Source organism: Vanessa atalanta, chromosome 28, assembly GCF_905147765.1.
Source record: "Vanessa atalanta chromosome 28, ilVanAtal1.2, whole genome shotgun sequence".
Classification (NCBI taxonomy): Eukaryota; Metazoa; Arthropoda; class Insecta; order Lepidoptera; family Nymphalidae; genus Vanessa; species Vanessa atalanta.
Window position 1 is genome coordinate 1,213,221 of NC_061898.1, and position 21,732 is coordinate 1,234,952.

The following is a 21,732-nucleotide window of genomic DNA, read 5'->3' on the forward strand; positions in this document are numbered from 1 at the left end:
ATATGTCTCATTCTTGGTAACAACTAATTCATTTAACATTAACAATTTTTACGAGAAAAAATTGCTTATTTACGAAGCGATTTTAATCAACAACAGCAACGTCTTCGTTCGTCTAGTAAAACGAATAGCCAGTTAACGTCATACTGCTGGGCAAATCTCCTCAGTGCGAGTTCGTGTATACACGTGACAGATTTTCATCCAATACGCGCACCACGCACACTCACGATGTTTTTTCTTTCCCGGCGCGCACGAGATGAATTATAAATACAAGTTAAGATTCACGTCTTATAACCGCTGGACCATAACGGCTCTCGTACGTCTAGTAGTCATTCAAAAATGATCGCCGTTGATATAATAATATATTATAATTAAATCAATTCGATAACCGAATTAAAAAACGTACAATTAAAAAAAACGCCTATTGTATTTAAATAGCAATTCTTGTCTCGTGCGATTGTTGTGTATACTTTTTTAAAAAGGCGTTTAAAATTTCTTTTTTTTGTTTTAAATATAACTTATATAATTATATTCCATGAGTTTATTTTTCAAAAAAGGAAGACAGTTCACAAGAAGGGGCTTTTCTAGATAAAAAATAAGGTATTGAATGAAAACGATAAACGATGTCATTGGTAAGATTTTAAACAATTTATTATATTTATTTTGATTTCAGGAAAAAATACGTTTTGAATGTTGAAATAGTGTTGTATTATAAATAAAGATATATTAATCAAGAACTGTTGGCAGGGAAAATGTAACAAAGGAATGGAAAATAATTTATAAATCAAGAGGGTCGTTTATATTTACTCATCTCAGGGGTTTATATGTCAAATAAATATTCGAAATTCGTTAAAAATAAAAAATTAAAAATTACTTATAAAAATATAATAAGTTCAACAAAAAATATTCTTAAATAATATAAAAAATAAATAAAATACACCGAGGAACTTCGTTGTTGCTATTTGTCATCTGAAACAAAAATAAATGTTGAATATTTTCTAGTAAAATATATATATTTTTTTTATATCGCATGTATCATCACTGTTATTAAAATAATTCATGTTGTAATATCATAGAGTTATATATTTAAACTTACAAAGCTGACTTAAAACATATATTTATATATACATATAAATAAATAAAATAGTATCTTTATTTACATTCAAAGAACATTACATTACATTAACAGCTTGTAAATTTCTCACTGCTGGGCTAAGGCCTCCTCTCCCTTTGAGGAGAAGGTTTGGAGCATATTCCACTACGCTGCTCCAATGTGATTTGGTGGAATACACATATGGCAGAATTTCGTTTAAATTAGACACATGCAAGTTCACTCACGATGTTTTCCTTCACCGCCGAGCACGAGATGATTTATAAACACAAATTAAGCACGTGAAATTCAGTGGTGCTGGCTGGGTTGGAACCCGAAATCATCGGTTAGGATGCACGCGTTCTAACCACTGGGCCTTCTGGCGTACTGTTAAGTATAAGATAATACTATCCCGAGATACCGGTATCATGTTTTAACCCCCATATTCTTTATCCGCACTCGGCTAATCTCGGGATTTATCCAATTATCACAGATCTACTTTGGAAGAAGACTCTAGTGGAAAAAAAATCAGCTTGAAATTGATAAGAATAATCCCTCTAATCAAAGACAACGAGATTTAGAAATAAATAATTGTATATCTATATAATTTCATGTATTAGTGGAAAAGGCTCAAATGATTTCTACAGGTGACCATAAAATAAACATTAAACTCAAATACACACACAGACACAAAAATAGTATCAAAAATCGCTTATTAATAAGCGATCAAACTTGTCGACTTGTCTTTTGACAGACGATAAATTTGCACATTAATGAAGTTGAAGAACCCATTAACACTTATTTAACCCTCCACACTTTTATAAATACAATGAAACCTCTGATTATGTTTAAAAAAATAAAATAATTCAAATTAACTTACCGTTACTGTACTACCCAAACTCCGCTTTCATTGTCTACTACTTGAACTCCTGAGTCGTTATCTACAACTTGAACTCCTGAGTCATTGTCTACAACTTGAACTCCTGAGTCGTTATCTACAACTTGAACTCCTGAGTCATTGTCTACAACTTGAACTCCTGAGTCATTGTCTACAACTTGAACTCCTGAGTCATTGTCTACAACTTGAACTCCTGAGTCATTATCTACAACTTGAACTCCTGAGCCATTATCTACAACTTGTACTCCTGAACTGTTATCGACTACTTGTACACCGGAGCTGTTGTCGACGACATTAACACCCTGTAGAAAAACGTCTGTGATTAGGAAAATAGTTACTATTCCAATAATTATGTTCTCCTAATGGATTGCGGTCACGTCAGTCATTGTCAAGGGATAATATTCAACTGCACAGGATATATTATGGTGTATAACTTCGTTCATAAACCCTAGTGCACAATACCCTCACTTTCATGAACCGATGACACGGCAAATCTAACAAAGAGTTGAGGTGTAGGACAGGATTTCAATGCTTTACGGCTACCGATCCAAAAAGCACGTAAAAGCGGTAGGAATTTGCTGAAAAGCGATCTCTTCTAAACAATTTTAGAGCATAGGACTCCACGAAACAGCAGCGGCCGAAGGTTTGATAATCAACACAGTAAAGTAACATTTCCACTGTTCAGCACACACGTTTGGGTTTCGAGAATAATCCAAGTGAATCGTCTTCACGGGCTTGGAGTTTGAACCAGTCAATGTAATTATTTTTAATTTAATTGATATTTTAAATAAAGTTCACAATTATATTCCAGTCTCGCTACATGTACTAAGAAAAGACATTTCGACGAACGTTCCAAAATGTTTTCTAAGACGTATGAAAAATTTCATAGATAAAGTTTAACAGAGAATTATTTAAAAAGAGGGAGTATTCGATGTACTTACATACATGCCAGACATTGTGTCGTATTATAAAGGAAAACCGAAACACTAAAAACTGACCAACCCAACCTAACACATATGCGATACAAAATGACTTAGACTCTTATCAAAGTTTCCTCAAATACTTTATCAGTTAAAGCATTTTTCATGCTCATTTTATCGAAATCAACGCAATTATAATATACTAGTGTTTTAGTTAAACACACACACACATACTCAAGTGCAAGCTCATTTGAATAGGTACGAATCATTCATCTAAAATTTTATGTCCAAACACCAATACTTAGTATTATTGTTTGAAGGGTGAGTGAGCCAGTGTAACTACAGACACAAAGACCAGAACATCTTAGCTCCCAAGGTTGTAGCACATTGGCGATTTAAAGAAAGGTTCATATTTCGTTGATTGGTCGTCGTGGATATCTTATAATGCTTGTATTCTTGAAGTTCTAGTATCCAGTAAGTAGTTCGGATACAGGAAGTGATACCCGTCCGTACCTCAAAGCACTCAAAGCAGTTGGTTGATCTATCTCCAGTCGTAAATTATCACTTGGATTGAAACGCTGGTTTGATTAAAAATAACTATTACTGAACCAATTCATAAATTATCTTTTAAACACTCCACGACTTATGCGAAGCAGATCAGGATTGTTGATCAGAAAAATGCCCTATTTAAATAATCCTGTACTCCTTTGAATATTTAAATGTATTATCTGAGAACGCGTCGAAAAAACAGCGACCAACTGTTGTTCACTAAGTACACGCACACTAGTAAAGTAGTGTGATGTGTGGCGAGTGTCAGGCGTAGCTGACACGCACACCAAGATAATAAACTTGGCCTGTTTTAGTTCTTTTATAGCGAGACTCTATCTACATATATAAATAATCTATGCTAGACTCGTACCAATGAAATATTCGTTATCTAAGTTTTTACAAGGAAATTAAAAAAGGTTATCTGCGATTAAAATATAAGTACATTCAAGATAACACGTGTTATATATGCGTGGCGGCCAAATCGATTATGTTACATGTTTCAGTCGTAAACAACAAAATAAACTAACAGCCTTGAAATGTCCCATTGCTTAGGACCTTTCACAATTTAAGGAGAAGCGTTTAATGTGACAGAATTCCACCAGACACATGCAGGTTTTCTGACGCAATTTTTTCCCACTCATTATCTACAAAATCTGTACTGATAAACTAGGAGACATTTTTTTTGAGATTTTATTAAGCACTATACGAAAACACGGCTTCGCTCGATTAAATAAATAAAACTAAAAAAATATAGCTTATCATTTATAATAAATAATTGATTGTGGATAAGTTTTCACCGTACCACTGCACGAAATTATTACTTGGAATACACTCTCTGAACGCACCCCTAAACGTCAAACATGGCCGCCCGTTGAACTGTCATGTCATTGATTTTTATGAATTTAATATCGAAATATCTCGATTCTACGAATTTTGCGGATATATGTCGTCGAGAAGAAATAATTATTTTTTTAAAGATTTATAATTGTGGATAGGTTGCGATCGGGTCCATCGTAGACCTGCACGAAATTATCAATATAGAAAATTACAAAGTCTTACTGAAAAAATGACTAAACCAATATACGTTAAACCCTTAAAGCAATGCAGCGCGTTCCGGAGATATATTTTTTCTATAGTATTGTTTAGCAGACGGGCAAATAGGTCACTTGTTAGAAAATGGTCACCACTGATATTGATGCCGAAAGGAATTTAACCTTGCCTTCGCCTATGTACCACTAAATCAAAAATCAAAATATAATCTTGTATCGAATAATATGCCTTCTTTACCAATGTATTTTTTACAAATGACTTGAATCTTTGAAACGGCAAAGTTAAAAGTGTCTGAGGAATTTTATTAGCAGATACCTTGCCCCAAGAATGATTCATTTACTTTGCGGAGTCGGAAACTTGGCGTTATAAGCTTATCATCATCTTAGCTTATTATTTATTATATAAATAGTTTCATCCAATATACATTAAGACACATAATGAGCGTGTATTTTAATAATATCGTTAATATTGACTAAATCAATATACAATGTCCATAGGTTTGAACCTACAATACTCACTTGGTTAAAGATTTACGTGTGAACTACTGGGCCATATAGGCGTAATCAAAGCTTATGATTGTTGAAGAGTGAAATTGAAACCGGTTCAGCCGTTCGATCAGGTCAAAGATCGCATAGGTAAACAGTTAAACAGTTTTTAATAGGCATATCATTGGACTTTCCTTGGAAAGCTGGGGACAAATCTACTAACAAAAAAGTCAAATCGAAATCGTATCGAAAACGAAATCGTTGCCGTTTCCCCAGGATTAGATTTATGAGAGTTTTTAAATCGAGTACACGACAATAGATTCCTAAGCCAAAAAACATCATAATAGCGACAATAAGAAACACATGTATACTATAGTAAAATTCATGAATAAATGCAGCAGAGCTAAACTGGTAAACTAACTTAGTTATTGATTGGTAACGTTGAGTAGATGAAAGGAGAAATACTGCTGGAGAAGGCACAGAAGGCGCAGATAAGGAAAACCTGGAAACTGTTGAAAGGGGATTACACCCGCTCGGGGCCATAACAGAATAATTCTAAATTAAGATATTCTTGTTCATACATTTTTATGTATGTTAAGGAATTAAAAAAGGCTTTATTGCTGTTATTATTATTAAAAATATCTTAATTATTAAGACAAAAAATTATTAATTTTTTTGGTAAACAATAATAGACCCCCTCCCTCTCCTTCTTTGCCCGTGCGCCTTCAGACCACTAAATCTAGCCCAGGGTTTACCTATTCTACTAACAGGAATCCAGTTGTGGTTCAGTCAAAGAATAGAAACGCCAAAGTATCGTAACCGTTATAAATTAGTAGAATAGACCCCAGAAACGTTTAATGATTCTATCAAAAAAATAATTTGCATATCTTCGAGATAAGAGAGATCGTAAAGGCTGACACTGACATTTCGATTATTATATTTATTAATGATCTGTGATGTGTTCTTTATATTAATTATATTAAAAAAAAAATGCGTCCACACCTGAAAAAAAAAAATAAAAAAAAAAACAAGATTTAATTTCGCTACTTAAAACAATTTCGAATTTATTTTATAAATATACCACCGAATCATACATATTGAAGTAAATTAATCTAAACTCGGTGAAATTTATAAATCCTAATAAAACACAACGAACAATTTTAACAAATCAAAGTCGCGACAATTTTGACCTTACTGTGCGAGCTCAAAAGAAAAAAGTAATGGCGGTTAAATTCAGTTTCGCGCGCTTTTGTTTTTTTTTTTTTTTTATTTAAATACACATTGAAGCCAGCCAATTGAGAGCTTTAGGTAGGACAAATTGTCAGCGCGTGGTGATATTTAGATTACTTAGATTGAAATTAGAATTGACTTAAGTATGTTACTGAGTTAGTCTATGTTAGTATTTATTGCTTGGTGATAAAGGGAAATATCGTGAGGAAAGCTACGCGTTGTGGGTACAATTGGGCGTGAGTAAATCAGCATCCTTGACAAAAGGAAAAGCATTCGAGGTGAAAAACTTTTTGAAAATAATGAACAATTTAAAAAAAAAAAAACATTGGCAGAAAACTAAATTATTCCTGAGTGAGAAAGGGTATATGATATGATTTTCTTTATTATTGAAATACACCCGTGAGAACGAGGGTGGGTCGCTCGTATTCTTTTAAATTTATGTTTGAAACTAATTCGAAAGGTTCTGAGCATTTTGATTGCAATTCATCAATCAATATTATATAGATAATAAAGTTTAAAAAAAAATTGTTGCATTACTATATATTTTTAATACTGGCATAAAAATTCAAATACATGTGTATAACAGAATTTGAAAATAGAATATTTTGTTTTTTGTATCGTCAATCAAAACTCTGACTTTATTAAAGGCTTAGGCCTTATTTTCAAAATCCAAAATCCAAACCACAGAACGCATAAACTCACAATTTACGATAAGCTCTAATCGACGGACATACGTACAAATTTCGTAAGTACATCGGGTTCAATGCATGAAAAAATAAATGACTTGAAATCTAAAATACGCGACAAGTCACTCGGTAACAGACGGAATAAAACAGAACGAAACTCATTCTATTTACAACGGTTAGATGGTAACTCGAACCAGTCTCTCGACCGCTGACTGACGCGCGGACGCGACAATCGATCATATATACACAATTAAATACAAATCGGAAATGCACACAAAAATGTCAAACGTCAAAAAACGATGTTGATTATTTAATCTATTAAAGGTCTTTTTTGTGTACATTTCAAATAAAAATCTAGTGATTCGAAATAGGTCTTTTATCATTGACACTTTGTGGATTCGAATAATAAATGTATTAAAATATATAAAAATAGCTCGTGGTTAACTGTTTTCGTTTAAATTTATTTTATAAACGACTTTTTTCTTAGAAAACTGTGAAATTATATGTTTGTGTCGAATATTCGTGTGTTATTAAAGTGAGAATTTCAAAATGGCGTAGCTGTCAATTTTCGCGCCTTCGTTTTTGTAAACAAAAACAAGTGCGCGTGACAAGTGACAGATCTTTAATTGGTAAAATGAGATTGCATGTTTAATAATATTCAAAGATATTCCATTGTTTTTTTTTTTTGTTTGCGATGTTTATTGCGTTTATTATTTAATTGTAATTTGGTTATGACAAAGTTACATTATTAAAACTTTCCACGGCTTATATTTTACCTTTTTGTATCAATATGTTATTTATTGTACTTAATTTAATTTAAAAAAAGAGTTTACTAAATATCGTCATATTTTAATTCATACTCTCAGTAAATCATTTAAAAAATAGACAAGATATAGGTATTACCACTTTTCGAAGTGCTTATATTTCTGTTAAGGAAAGAAGCAAATCTGAAATATTGATGGCATACAACTCTTTTATTTTTAAATTAAAAAAGTCAGTGCATTTCAAAGCTAGCTAATCAATTCCAAATTTAAACATATTTAACTTGTAAATTAATCGATATATTTTTGTTTATCTGTATTTAAAACAAACTGCTTTTTAAATTTCGAATTATACTCGAACGAATGCGGCTCGTATATCACCTTTTCATACCATTGTAGACCCGCCTTAACATAACACGATTCCGCTAAAAGATTTTCTCTTGATTCGCATAAAAAAATGATTAGTTGGTCAGGTTTACATTTGAATCGGTAATTTATGATCGTTTCTTAATTGCCTCGCCAATGCAGCTCCACCCGTGTGGAACCTACATTTGTTTGTTTAAGCTGAATACCTTTCGTTTATAAACATAAATAAATAAAGAAAGAATTTCATCTTTTGTTTGTTTTCAATGATTTTTTTTTAATATTCTGAATATCAGTTTAGATTGAATTTACAGATAGCAAAGTTTTGCACAAACTTGTTTGTAAAAATAACACCCACTGATTGATAAAAAAAAAAAAAAAACACAATAAAATTACAAGCGCTTTTATGTTCAAATAGAATCGTTGATTTTATCAAGAAAAACCGGGTCTGAGTAAATTGAAGTATAAATATTGGACAACATCACATACATTACTCTGATACCAATGTAAGTAGCTAAAGCTCTTGTGTTATGGAAAATCAGAAGTAACGACGGTACCACATACGCCCAGACCCAAGACAACATAGAAAATTAATGAACTTTTTCTACGTTGACTCGGCCGGGAATTGAACCCGGGACCTCAGAGTAGCGTTACCCATGAAAACCGGTGTACACACTACCCGACCATGGAGGTCGTCAAAAAAGTATACACTTTTTGCATCATAATCCTATATTTACTGTATATATTACAAATTAAAGTACCCCCTGGCGTACCCCCCCTTGCTTGTATGTAAGATTGCGCTAATCTCTAGAACTACTGTGTATATATTCATTAGGTTTCACCAAGGAGATTCGATTCACAAGAATGTTCTACATACTTTTTACTCGGTGGTATGTACCACCTACTTGTCATTACATTGAGCCAGTGTAACTACAGGCACAAGGGACATAACACCTTAGTTTTCAAAGTTATCACATTGACACATGTAAGAAATTGTTGATATTTGTCATAAAGTCAATGTCTATGGCCGGTGGTGACCACATACAAGGTAACGCCTTTAACATGAGGTCTGTTGGCAATTATATTACAAATAAAAAATATATATAAGTATTTATATATTTTGAATCCCAAAAGCAGTCGTAAGAAGTTTCTAAAAAAATAAAACTCTTAGTAACATACATAAATGTAAACGTGATACGGTTCCAATGTCGCGGTAAGACGACATCCTTCCTTTTGATGTCACATCCGTTATTTTGTTACGTTAAAGAAATTTATAAAGGATATCCCTATTTAGAATACTTTTCTAGAAAGATCACGTATTAAAAATTTATCTCCGGTTTTTGAAAAGCGATTTATAGCTCTCACTAATTTGGCTGTTTGCTGAGCGTTCATTGGTCGGATATGACGTCATTCATTGTCACCGACCAATGTTCATATTCCATTAGGAGAGAAACCTTTTTGCTGTTTATTTTACAATAATTTTCATTCCTGACTCGCCATCTGACCCGGCTTCGCATGGAATGAGAGTCTACATAAATCGCTTAAATCACGTAATATTTTAGACGTCATTATAAATTGTTATATTTCATGAATCAAAAATCAAAAAATCAAAATAAAAATATACTTCATTCAAGTAGGCTTTTACAAGCACTTTTGAATCGTCATTTAACAAACTATTTAAAGTAAAGCTACCACCGGTTCGGAATGTAGATACTACCGAGAAGAACCGGCGACAAATTCAGTAGTTACTCTTTTTCAACATCAAAAAATACAGTCATTTTAGTTAAATACAATTATATATGTATGTTATATCTCCTGCCTGGAAGTCAACAAGCACTTGTATCGAATAATATGCCCTCTTTATCAATGTATTTTTTATAATTGACTTGAATCTATGAAACGGCAAAGTTAAAAATGTCTGCGGAATCTTATTATGGAAGCGAATCACTCCGTACATTGGTGGAAACAGTAGATTTTCAGACTTTCTTATAATATGTCTTGATAAGTTCGATCGTCTTGTAATACGCTGTTGTATACTAGATTCTCGTCCGACTTTGTATGGAAAAAGTTAGGATTTTACCTAGATTCATTCCAAGATGTAATAAACATGTTTAAAAAATATTTTATCATTCATATATCTAGAAAGACTGTTAAAATTGAGAAAACGTCGAAAAAAATAGAGGCCAACAGTTGGATACTAAGTAAACTAGTAAAATAGTATGTACATTTGGTAAATGTCGAGCGTCACAATTCAAGATAATAATATTGGCTCATTGTGTTTAGTTATTTATATCAAGATATACTTATAAATAATCTAAGAAAAATATACGTCCGTCAATTAAAATAAATCTCAACTTTAACAGGAAGGTCTAACTAAAATAGATTACCATTTATTTCATTGCCACGAGTTTCATTTTCCCGCCGAAATCGCTGTCAATCCGTCACTCCGCCATGACAGTCAAAACGTCAAGTTTACACGGACGTATAAAGTAGACTCTTTATAAGCGTAAACATATCTCCGAAGTGTGTAATTTTCTTTAATGGAATACAAGTTACGACATTCAGAATAAACGCATTGAACGGTGAACCTGTGTTTGCGCATGGATGATTACATTCTCTCGCTAATTACAATAATAATTAACAAATCAGTTTCACTATCAACGTATAATAATTATTTAAAATAGAGAAATGTATTCTGAAAAATTAAAAAAAAAGAAATAGGATTAAGCACGCACTCTTAGTTATTATCGACAAATTACTATAATTAAAAAAAAAGATTCTAATCAAAGGCAAAATGTGTACGTTGCAATAATTTTATTATTTTAAAGTATAAATATAACATCCCAACATTTTTATTTTTTTTCAAATTCGATTTGCAAATTTTTTTAATCTGTAATTTTTTACACTAGATGTTGCTTGGAAGCGTTCTGTATAACATTTTAAACGTAAGGAATGCATTATCCAGCTGAATTCTCGAACAATAATTTATGACTTCGTAGATTTCTGGAAAATTTCCAACCGCAGTACCAGATTTCAAATTTTTTAGCCAGATCCTATCGGGTTTTCTTATTTTCTCTATATAAATATTTTAAACTAGAACATACTCGACTCAGCATAAAAAAGACACGTGCGATGTCTACTTGATAAAATTTTAAAATTGTCAGCTATTCCACAGGGTATCCTTATGGAATGTAAGTGGAGGCCCTTCCTCCAAAATATATAAATTGCTTGCGAAGCCATTATCTCCAATTCAATTAAACTTTTTTTAAATAAATATGGCGTTTACATTGGACATGTATTATACATATAAACCTTTGTTCGTTGACGAAAACCGCATTAAAATGTGTTGCGTAGTTTAAAAGTGTACAGACGGGAAGTGACTTTGATTTATATGATGTGAAGATCTTTTTATCAATGATCATTTTTTAATCGTATAATTGGCCACGTTTGAACAAAGATACGGCTATAAAACCGAAATAATTTCAGTCAAAGGTCTTTGCCTTGACTAAATTTAAACGTGTGCGCAGAGAAAGTGCGCAGGGACGCGCGTCAGTTTTATCGACATATCGATAATGACGCGATTAAAATAAATAAATTTGAATAAATTAGCATTTGGAATGGACAATGTTGATTTGTGATTGTATATATATGTGATATATGATTCGTGAATTCTTTTTTTTAGCAATCATCTAATTTAATTTTGAACATTGCGAACAGAAAGAAAATTAAACTGTTGATGATACAGTAAATACTAAAAAATCATTAACAAGTAATGTCCCACCCCGGGGCAAAGGCCTAAGATGCTTTACGAGGATGTATGTATCCCGTAGCAGACTAGTACAATAAAACTTTTATGACAAATTTTTTATTTTTTTATATTACAATATTTAACATTTGTTCATAAAATTTTTGCGTTAATAAACACAAAACTTATAAACAAAAACAACACATAAGGCACAACATAATCGTTGAATCATCAAACGCTCTGAATTAAAACAAACAAGTGTACCTGTCCTTAGCCTGATTGTTATTGCTAATTTTGTTACCTAAATTATGTATTTTCTCTATTTGATATTTAAAACTTAACTGAAAACATATTATTAATATTAATATTATAAAACTAAGGAGTCAGTTTGATGCAGGTCTGATTAAAAAAAAAATACATATGTGTCTCGGGACGCCCGACAGAAATGATAGCTTAGGCAGTCCGAAATTCGCTGTGAGTCAAAGTGAGAGCGGAGGAGCCTGCCTAGCGGTGCCGTATGCGCAAGAGAAAGGTAAACCAGACAGACTGGCGCCGTAACGCGTTACGTAACGAAGCGGTTTACCCTACTATAAGAAGTTATCACTTCAAAATAGTGTTATATAGCCCATTACCACGCTACAACCAATAGAAACGGATTATCAATGAAAAATTGCAAATACTTGGACATATTGTTCCCTTTGAGAGCTTCCATAAAATTATGTGTGATATAATTTGTAATATAGTCGAGCGAAGTCGGGACAAGCAGCTAGTGATGTTTAATATCGATTACAATTAAATTAAATTAATTAAGTCACGTCGCATCTCTAAACTCTGATTAATTGTTATAAAATTTACATCCATTAATCTATTGACAGTTTTTACGCGTTACGTTCTGTGCCAAGTCGGCTGATCATTTTTTTTAGAATCGCTGTACGCATTCGACGCTAGCACGTGGTTTGTATATTGAACACGTAGTTCATTTAAGTGTAATGAAATTTTACAGCAATATTATTACAAGATTTATAATCCCTCATAAATCCTGTTTTACATCGAAAAGTTTTACCTAACGTTATTTTTTTTAATGATGGTAACATTACAATTTGTCAAATGTTTGAATTGGGTAATAAATTGGCTCTTTAAATATGTGATGTTTTTATAATATCCGGGGCAATTACATCAAGGAACAAAGCCGATACGACAATGACGGAATACTGTTAAATTTACAACAGATTCCCTTACATAAAAGGAACTGTCATATCTTACCACTTTTGGCTCTACAATCAATGCCTTAGACAAGTAATAAAAACAAGCCTTTAAATTAAAAAATAAATCATTCTTTCTTTTTTTTTGATACTATTTATATTTCTATTTCAATGTTACGATATTGATAATGTTTACTATGTTAAACTAACAAATATGTGATAATTAAAATATAGTATTACAGCATACATTGCAACATAATTAAACAATTATCGGTTTTGATTCGCGCCACTGAGTCTAGATTTTTATTTATTTATAGTAACAGGCAGGCAGCCTGGTAACTAATGGTCACTTATACAAAGCTACCACTAAATTATGTGAATGATGAATTAAAATATAAAATACTAATTGTAACCTGCGGTTTCAACATTTTAGATTAGAACATTAATATCCTTTAAATTTCCCACTGCTGGGCTAAGGCCTCCTCTCTTTTTGAGAACGTTTGCAGCATATTCCACCAGGCTGCTCCAATGCAGGTCGGTGCATATACATGTGGCAGAATTTTGTTGAAATTAGACACATGCAGGTTCCCTCGCGACGTTTTCCTTGACCGCACACGAGATGAATTATAAACACAAATTAAGCACATGGAAATTCAGTGGTGCTTGTCTGGGTGTGAACCCGCAATCATCGGTTAAGATGCACGCGTTCCAACTCGCAGCCTCATTCGCGTTTTAATAGTTGGTCTAACCTTCCTTGGAATTTAAGCTTGCTTCATACTAAATTTGGCCATGAAAGACAGACAGACCGTTTTATCGCATTTATAATATTGTTATAGATTACTATAGAATAATTTCTGCCCGCGGCTTCAACCAAGTGTAAAGGAGGGGTGAGGAGGTGGGGTCAGATGCTCGGAATATGGAAAAAAAATCAGACAGATATACAATAACACAATTAAAAACATATAAACTACCGGCCAAAGTTTAAGACCGTACTTAAAACCATAAGATAAATAAAATAAATTGTCAAATGCATATTCTATTCTTAATATCGAATATTTAAAATAGACATTTTTATGTTTACTTTCAAGATAGTAGTAAAAATAATTCAATTTTTGATTAATTAAAAAAAACTATCGATAAAACGAACATCACTACGCAAGAATAGCAGCTGATCGAAAACGGATGCATTTATGTTTCGGACTATTTATAATTCCATCTGGATGTAAGTCAAGTGCGAGCCGGGTTTATCGCTTACACAAACATATTATTATAGCCGAATGGTTGAGTTCAATTCAATTTGATATTCAAAATGGCCGAATGTTATTTATGTTGTAATGGTAAGTCTTAAATTTGTTTGTTTGTGCGTAATCTCCGGAACTAAGGATCGAATTATGAAAAACTTTTCATTGGTAAAAAGCTTTAATATTTCTGAGTGTTATAGAATTATATTCATAACATGATTATTAGCGGAGGTATAAGAATTATTGTCTAAAAAGTCGGAAAGAAATACCTCTTAGAACAGAAGGTCTCTGGAAGACATCACCGGGTCGGGTTGCTAGTTAGTGTTGGAGTGTTTTTTTTTAAATTAGCTTTTGGGTATATAACTTTTGTATTAATATTTTCTATAAATATCGGATTGTAAAGCAATTCAACCCGACAAGATATTCGAAAGGAAACAAAAACTTTTTTTTTTTTATTACTATTTGCCGGCATGGGACAGTAATTATAATTCCTAATTCGTTAACTTTATTACAATTTTATTAATATAGAAAATTAACGAAATTTATTAATAAGAAACTCATTCAACTCAACATGAAAGATCATTCAACTGAATCAGTTCAGTACTCATTGTAAATTCCGTAATTCGTAATTATTTATACAAATTTTGAACTCTCTCACTCGTGAATCGTTACAAAAATACACGAAAGTATTTTATTTTCAAAAGTGCATTAACACGAACGCATCAATCAACACGTCAAATGCGATGGCGGCTGAAATGCGCGGGAATAATTCGTCGTTTTTTTTTTTTTTATTTATATCACACACACATCACATGCTATTCAGACGAAAAATGAATAATCTAAAATCGAAAGATGTTTCTTATCTTTGTTTACATTACTCACTCACTCTTTGCGGGACAAAGAGTGAGTGTAAATAATATATTTCTTGTATTTATTATAGTCTTATTTACACAGTTGCATCTTTACTTAAAAAAGATTGCTTTCGTCGTTTTTAGTCAAACTTTGATTAGAAAAATACAGAGTAATGTTTTATTAAACAATATTAATTATTATAGGTCTTCAACATAATTGAGAATTTATTCAGCACTGGTTACTTTTTTTTTAAGTATGATATAAAAAAACAAATATATTTTAGACCACAGAGTAGTAAAACACGATATGGAAGCATTAATGGACGTCTCGACATATCTTTTACGACTTTGTTTTTGATCTTAAAAACCCAACAAGATTGATGTATTCTTTATATTACGAATAGTTGGCAGTTTTGAGATTTCATTGAGTTTTAAACAAAAAAAAAAAAACAAACAAAATATACGTCATTCATTGTGTCATGTCATGTTATAACTTTCAAATGTAAATTGTAACGAGAGTAATCAACAAGAAACTCAGTAGTTATTCTTATTTATTCATCAACATATACTTGTAATAATTACGCAATTTTTTATTTGTGTATTCCTTATGAGAATCAACGGATACTTCCTCGAAGCTCATTATATTATCCTGTGCAGTATAAGTCAATATATAATATTGTTTAAACTTGAACCGAGATGGCTCAGTGGTTCGAACGCTTGCATCTTAACCGATGATTGCAAGTACAAACCCAAGCAAACACGACTGAATCATGTGCTTTACATGTGTCTATTATTCATGAAAGCTGCATGTGTCTAATTTCATTGAAATTTTGCCACCCGTGTATTCACTATTGGATAAGCGCGATGGCTACTGGAGATACCAAGCCGAGAAGGCTTAAAGAAAGGGGGGTCCTTAGTCCAGCAGTGGGATATTTACGGGCTGTTTCGTTGACTTTCCTTGAGTTTTAAATATATTTACTTGTATATGTATCGGTTTAGTTTAAAATTCTAATCACAATATCACGTTAATAAAAAAATATGACCTACGTTATACATTCGTTCCGCGCACTCATTAAGTACTATCGTGAATATATTTTTATTTCATGAAATGAAAACAAACGTCTTATCGTAAAATTAGTCACAGCTAAACACTATAATCGACACGCAAAACATCGCAAACTTTTCTTTAAAATATCACAGAACTACGTAAATAAATAACGTAGAAGCGATCTCTCCCGCATTATTTATAAACCCGCGGCGTAGGTTACAATTTCCGAACGTATTTCGACTTTGACAGCGCGCCATGTTCAACTTCTTCAAAAGAAAAGGCGGGAAGGCCGAATCGTCGCCCGAGACCTCACGGAGACAGCCGAGCGACACCAAACCATCCTCAGTCGAAGCTCGCGCGCCGCGAAATGACAATGACGTAACGAACGAAAAATCGGTTCCACGCAAAGATGTAGTTAACCTCTTGATACCGGAGACTGATTACAATCAAAGGACCGGCGTCAGCGCCATATTACAAATCATGGCGGGCAAACGGAAAAGGAACAAAAGAAAACGGGACTACAAAATCGAGAGCGATACGAAACGATGCAGCGACGCGACGCCTACGCCCGCCGAAAATAATCGAGACGCGCCCCAACCGTCCGACGATCCGGCCGACTTCGTTAAAGCACTCGTGCTGCAAAAATACGCAAAACCCGAGCCCAAACAACAACACGTGTCGCTAGTTTACCTATCGAACGAGCCAGATTTGGAAGACAAGCGACATGCGGAGGCATTGCTGCGCGAGATCGCCAAAAGCATCGATTGCACTATCGACAAATTAAATGAGAAGCAAATGGGAACCGCGGACAGTAGGGTCGCGAAGGAAGCGCCGGCTTACGAGACAGTTGAGAACAAATCCATCGATACATATAAAAATAACCTTAAAGGTGAACTAGAGAAGTTGATACAGGACGAGAACAAAGACGAGGACGCGAGAAACGACAAAGAGAGTTCAGAATCGCCTGCGACCAGGAAGTCGAATTTGAAACCGCCGCGCTCGGACAACGAAGGTTGCTCGGATGACGATCGTTCTGACAACGGAAAGAAACGCGTTACGTTCAGAAAACACATAATCTTCGACGATGGCGAACAACAAACAGACGAAGAAGTAGATTCATCATTCGAATCTCTTACTTCCGAAGAAGCTGACTATCTAGAAGATTTGCCAGATAACGACGAGCTTCTAGGTGGTTATGTTGTTTCCAAAAATGATAATAAAACTGTAATAAATGTTAACCAAACTGAACCAATAATAAAAGTTGAGTGCGTTGATGACTTGCGACGAATAACGAGTGACAATAGTGACAGTGGATTCATAGAAGGTGATAAGAATGAATCGGGTGATGAAACTAGTGATGTTAAGAGTATCGCAGAGAGTGAAGGGGCTAGTGAATCGGAGGAAGAGATTGAGGAGATTGTTGAGGAGATAGAAGAAGAGAGCGAAGCAGAAATCGTTGATGCAGACGAAGATGTTAATGCAGAAGAATCGTGAGTACCAATATAAATTATATAATGTATTTAATTAGACATAGAAATTAAAATTATACAATGTTGTGATCTAATAGAGTACACAGTAACATAGTAACCCAAAACTACTAGATCTTATTAAAATGACTCTCTCGATAACTATACAATTCTTAAGACCTTCCAAAAACATTGTATAGCGGTTTGCGCAGTGCTTTGTGCATTACAAATATTAAATATATGTTACTATATTCCACTGTATAATGTTTACTAAGTTTATGGGGAACACGTATTATATATAAAACTAGGTAGTACCTGACCGTCAGGCTGAGAAAAAAGGACGAAGAATCAACGGAATTCAAACAATTTACGGACTATCCGTCTAAGGATTGGGCCTCGATTAGTCTCATGTGCTTAGTAGCTTTCAGGAAAATAAATTTTAATTGTGTAATAGAAAACAGACTAAAAAAAAAATAAACTTGATCGAGTGTGTGGTTTAAAATGTAATAGAAAACATCTTCTCTTTCCTACATAATTGATTTGACATTTGAAAAAAGAAGACAGCACTGTTTAACAAACCGCCCCTTTAACAGCAAACATGTAATTAGGAAGCAACTCAACTTCATACATAATAATACCGGTATAGAACTTTGTCAGATTCACGTCTCTCACGTATGCTTTGTCTTGGAAAATCTATTTACGGTGGATATTAAAAAAGTCATACGGACGTCAAAATAACGCGTCATATTTTACTAAGCGACTACGTAAAATACTATAATATTATATCTTTGTTTGTATATAAAGCAAATTCGAAACTAAAGATTAAATTGTAAAAATGTTTTTACTGGTAGAAAGTTATAATATGTACATATATCCTAGATACATTATTTTTTTACTAATAAAACGGGTTGCTAGCTTCAAATAATGTAACTCAGTAATTATTGGTCACGTTTTTTTTTTGTTAACGGTATGGTTCCAATTCGAAGTTGCAAAGGTATTAGGCCATACAGCCTGATTAAAAAAAAACTATAATTTATTATTATTAAAACATAAACAGATCAACAGGATAAACAAATAATTAATATTTTTAAAATCAATAAGTAGGTTATTTTGACTTTATTTTTCATTTGTTTACATTTTGTACGCCATTGTTATGAACTCTGTGGTACAAAGATAATCTAACAAAGTGTAAACAATGAACTGTCAGACTAATCTAACATGTCAGAACGCGTTGTATTTTGAATTTTTTAGTAAAACCCCTTAAATATTGACGATGAGTGTTATGATTTTAACGCACATGTACTTTGAAACGTTTGTATTCTAAATTTTTTTTTTTTTTGACAAAGGTATTGATTTTGTCAGCAATACTAAATGTAAGCAAAGTTTTAGAAATAATATAACAGTAAACTGTATCATTCATTATATAGATATACTGTGAAATAAATACCTCATCTCTTGTATCGAGATACTACTCCACTGCTGGTTAAATAAGACACAAGTTAAGTTTTACGCAACTTTTTCACGAGAACTTAAAACGTAGATTGGGTCTGTATTCGAACCCACACAACTTACCCTCTGACTCATTTTGTCTCTGAGAATAATGACTTCGAGCTTATCCGAACTGAGTTCTCAACACGCGACCAGAAGTTTTCAAGGTGAAACATTGACGCACTAACGTCTTGAATCATGACTTATTTGTAATTATCTAAATAATCCACGCGACTGACGTCTAATGTTACACTGTGCTTAATTAAAATTTATTTTTAAATTATTTAGGCTGTAAAACTTGAACCTCGAACATTTTTTTTTTAAATTCTAATTTCCTTGATGTCTATTGATTGTCAATGTCAATCAAAAAAATATATATATACCCTATTTCAATCGAAATAGTAATAAAGATAAACAAACTCAGCTATATAGTGCACTACTAAGAGTATGATTAATACAATCATCTTTATTTATAAAACAATACTATTACACTGAACTACATATATCCACTTTGATTTTACTTCCAAAACTTCCTAACAGTTTCGTCGACGTTCAAAACGCCATTTTTTCGCAAATCCATAGTGAGTGTCATAGATTAATCAAGCTCTCGACCAATGATGTCGCGTCAATTTGCTGTCAAATGTTATTTATTTGGCTGTTCTCCTCTTATGGTTGGAATAGAGTATAGAGTAATGTATGCATAGATATAATAATATCCATAGACAAATATACGTTCGCGTCGCTCCACGTTAAATTAACGGCGCGCATTTATATTACTAGTGACACTCAATATATAAATGGTCACCTCGATTCGATTAACATACGACAACAAAAAATTAGATCATATTTGTTGATAAACGCCGATAATTTGAATAGGAGGGCGCGTCTTATTGAGTGAATATACCTATATGTGTTTCGGAAGGTGTGACAGAGACAAAGTGCGTTCTGTTCAGTTGTCATCGCTTTCGTCATTACATTCCTAAAGCAAAGTTACAGATTTTAGACTAATAGCTCCTTCTCTTTCTAGCACTAGTAAATATCTGAGTTGGCTAATAATTTGGCTTAAGCCCTCTCGTTGACAGATACACTTGTGACAGCATTGCATTTACACATGGAGGTTATCTTCAATGTTTTCCTTCACCGCTGACCACGAGATGAAAGTCAATGCTCTGATTCTGGGCTATCTCGGCTTCCAGTTTTCTTAACTCCTTAGAAAGAGAGACAGAGAGTGGTGAGCGTTAATGGGAGTATCATTTAAGCTATTTCTATTTCTTTAGTCCTATCTATTTATCGGTTCGTCCTGACTTTGCTCGGCTATATTACAGTATCTCTCATGCATAATTTTTGCGATACTTTAACCGTTTACGCATCGCACGCAATGGAAGCTCTCGAAAGGAATAATTTTCTGTCATTGCAACATTTCTTCATTGATATTTCGCGTAGTATATACTCTATGGCCATCCTCAACAATTGGGCTATGAAACACTAAAATACTTCAGCTTTATCATACGAATATAGTACAGATTAGTTTATTATTATTCAGCATAACCTTTAGTATTAATCCAGTGTTTAAAATAGATCACACAATGTTGCCCCGTATAACAAAAGTGAGTTCGTTCATTTCGACACCTACAATTTATACTACGCTAACTCGAATTTTAGTGAAAATCGTTTTTTTGTGCCAAGTTGCTTAAAATTTGTTATTTTATATGTATTAATAAAATCGTGAAGAAATATACAAAATTAACGAAGTTACAAATGTATACGACGCTAACTAAAGGCAATTTTTTATATCAATCGATTTATTTACGTTAACAATTATTAGCGGAGTGTGCGCACACTTTCGAGTTAGCGTAGTATAAATTGTTGGTGTCGATTTGTGTCACTGAGATAGCATCTCAGCTATTCAACCGAACTCAATTATTGTATAGACAACGTGATAGGACATAAACTAGTATTCACACAAACCTCCCTTCCATCATTAATCGGGGACAAAGTTCGAACGAAAACAAGAATTGCTATAAAGTCATTCTGAAAAAGCAAATGATGGAACTTTGTTTCATAACGTAGAGCGAATTCGTGCTACAGATTTTCGGACGATTGATTTACACGGACACTTATACAATAAGCTTTATTCCTAATCTCTATTATTAAAAAAAACATGGTTATGGGAACAAACTGACATTAAGTGTGATATATTAAAATAAAATTAATAATAAAGTAATTATTATTATTTATTTATTTTTATAATTATTTTACAATTACGTAATTCTATACAAATAGAAAAAAAAATAGTTACTGTAAATATCATGACCGTGTGGAATGGTTGCAAGTATTTCCACTGGGCAAGTGACTAATCAGTCCTTTTGTAACCAATAGAGGCAATAAGGCGAGGGGTTATACTTTTAATTAAGCTTTTTGCACTAATACTCCCAAGGTCCAAGTGTTTCAACTGCATTTATTATTATTAAAATTGAACGTAACCTATAGATAAATTCAAGGTAACACATATCAAATTTGAACGCTACGCGCCCATTTTAGACGTCAACTTGATCCATATTCAAATTGATGGATCTTTACTGCACCTCTCCTTCAATTTATAACGTCACCCATTTAGTCTAAAATCATTCAATAAATGGACTACAAACGTCGAAAATAAAAT

General features: G+C 33.0%; 2 protein-coding genes across 9 annotated transcripts in view; one reads left to right on the top strand and one right to left on the bottom strand.

Annotated features, from left to right (window-relative positions):
• The window catches only part of LOC125074580 (myosin heavy chain, skeletal muscle-like), a 59,858-nt gene that overhangs the window by 13,516 nt on the left and 24,610 nt on the right, over positions 1-21,732 (top strand). For 3 of the 7 annotated variants that reach the window (XR_007120146.1, XM_047685925.1, XM_047685926.1), the window contains exon 1: positions 16,291-17,606. The exons of 2 other annotated variants lie outside the window; for them this stretch is intronic. Coding sequence is in view for 4 of the 5 variants with exons in the window: in XM_047685925.1 (XP_047541881.1) it covers positions 16,372-17,606 (1,235 nt within the window). In the remaining variant the exon portion in view is untranslated. Of the gene's footprint in view, positions 1-7,427; positions 7,535-16,289; positions 17,607-21,732 lie in introns of those variants that run through there. 2 more of the 7 variants (XM_047685924.1, XM_047685928.1) reach the window with 2 other exon arrangements.
• Positions 877-19,100, bottom strand: LOC125074660. Of its 2 annotated transcripts, none has more exons than XR_007120150.1 (3): positions 19,030-19,100; positions 1,968-2,287; positions 877-966 (listed from the first exon to the last, which is right to left on the bottom strand). XR_007120150.1 is itself a non-coding variant. In XM_047686039.1 (3 exons), exons 1-2 carry the CDS (start codon positions 2,939-2,941, stop codon positions 1,970-1,972), a joined length of 333 nt encoding a protein of 110 aa, XP_047541995.1. In that variant the 5' UTR covers positions 2,942-3,000; the 3' UTR covers positions 877-966; positions 1,968-1,969. The 2 variants fall into 2 exon arrangements, 1 of the variants encoding a protein (XP_047541995.1); XM_047686039.1 differs by lacking the exon at positions 19,030-19,100 and adding an exon at positions 2,927-3,000.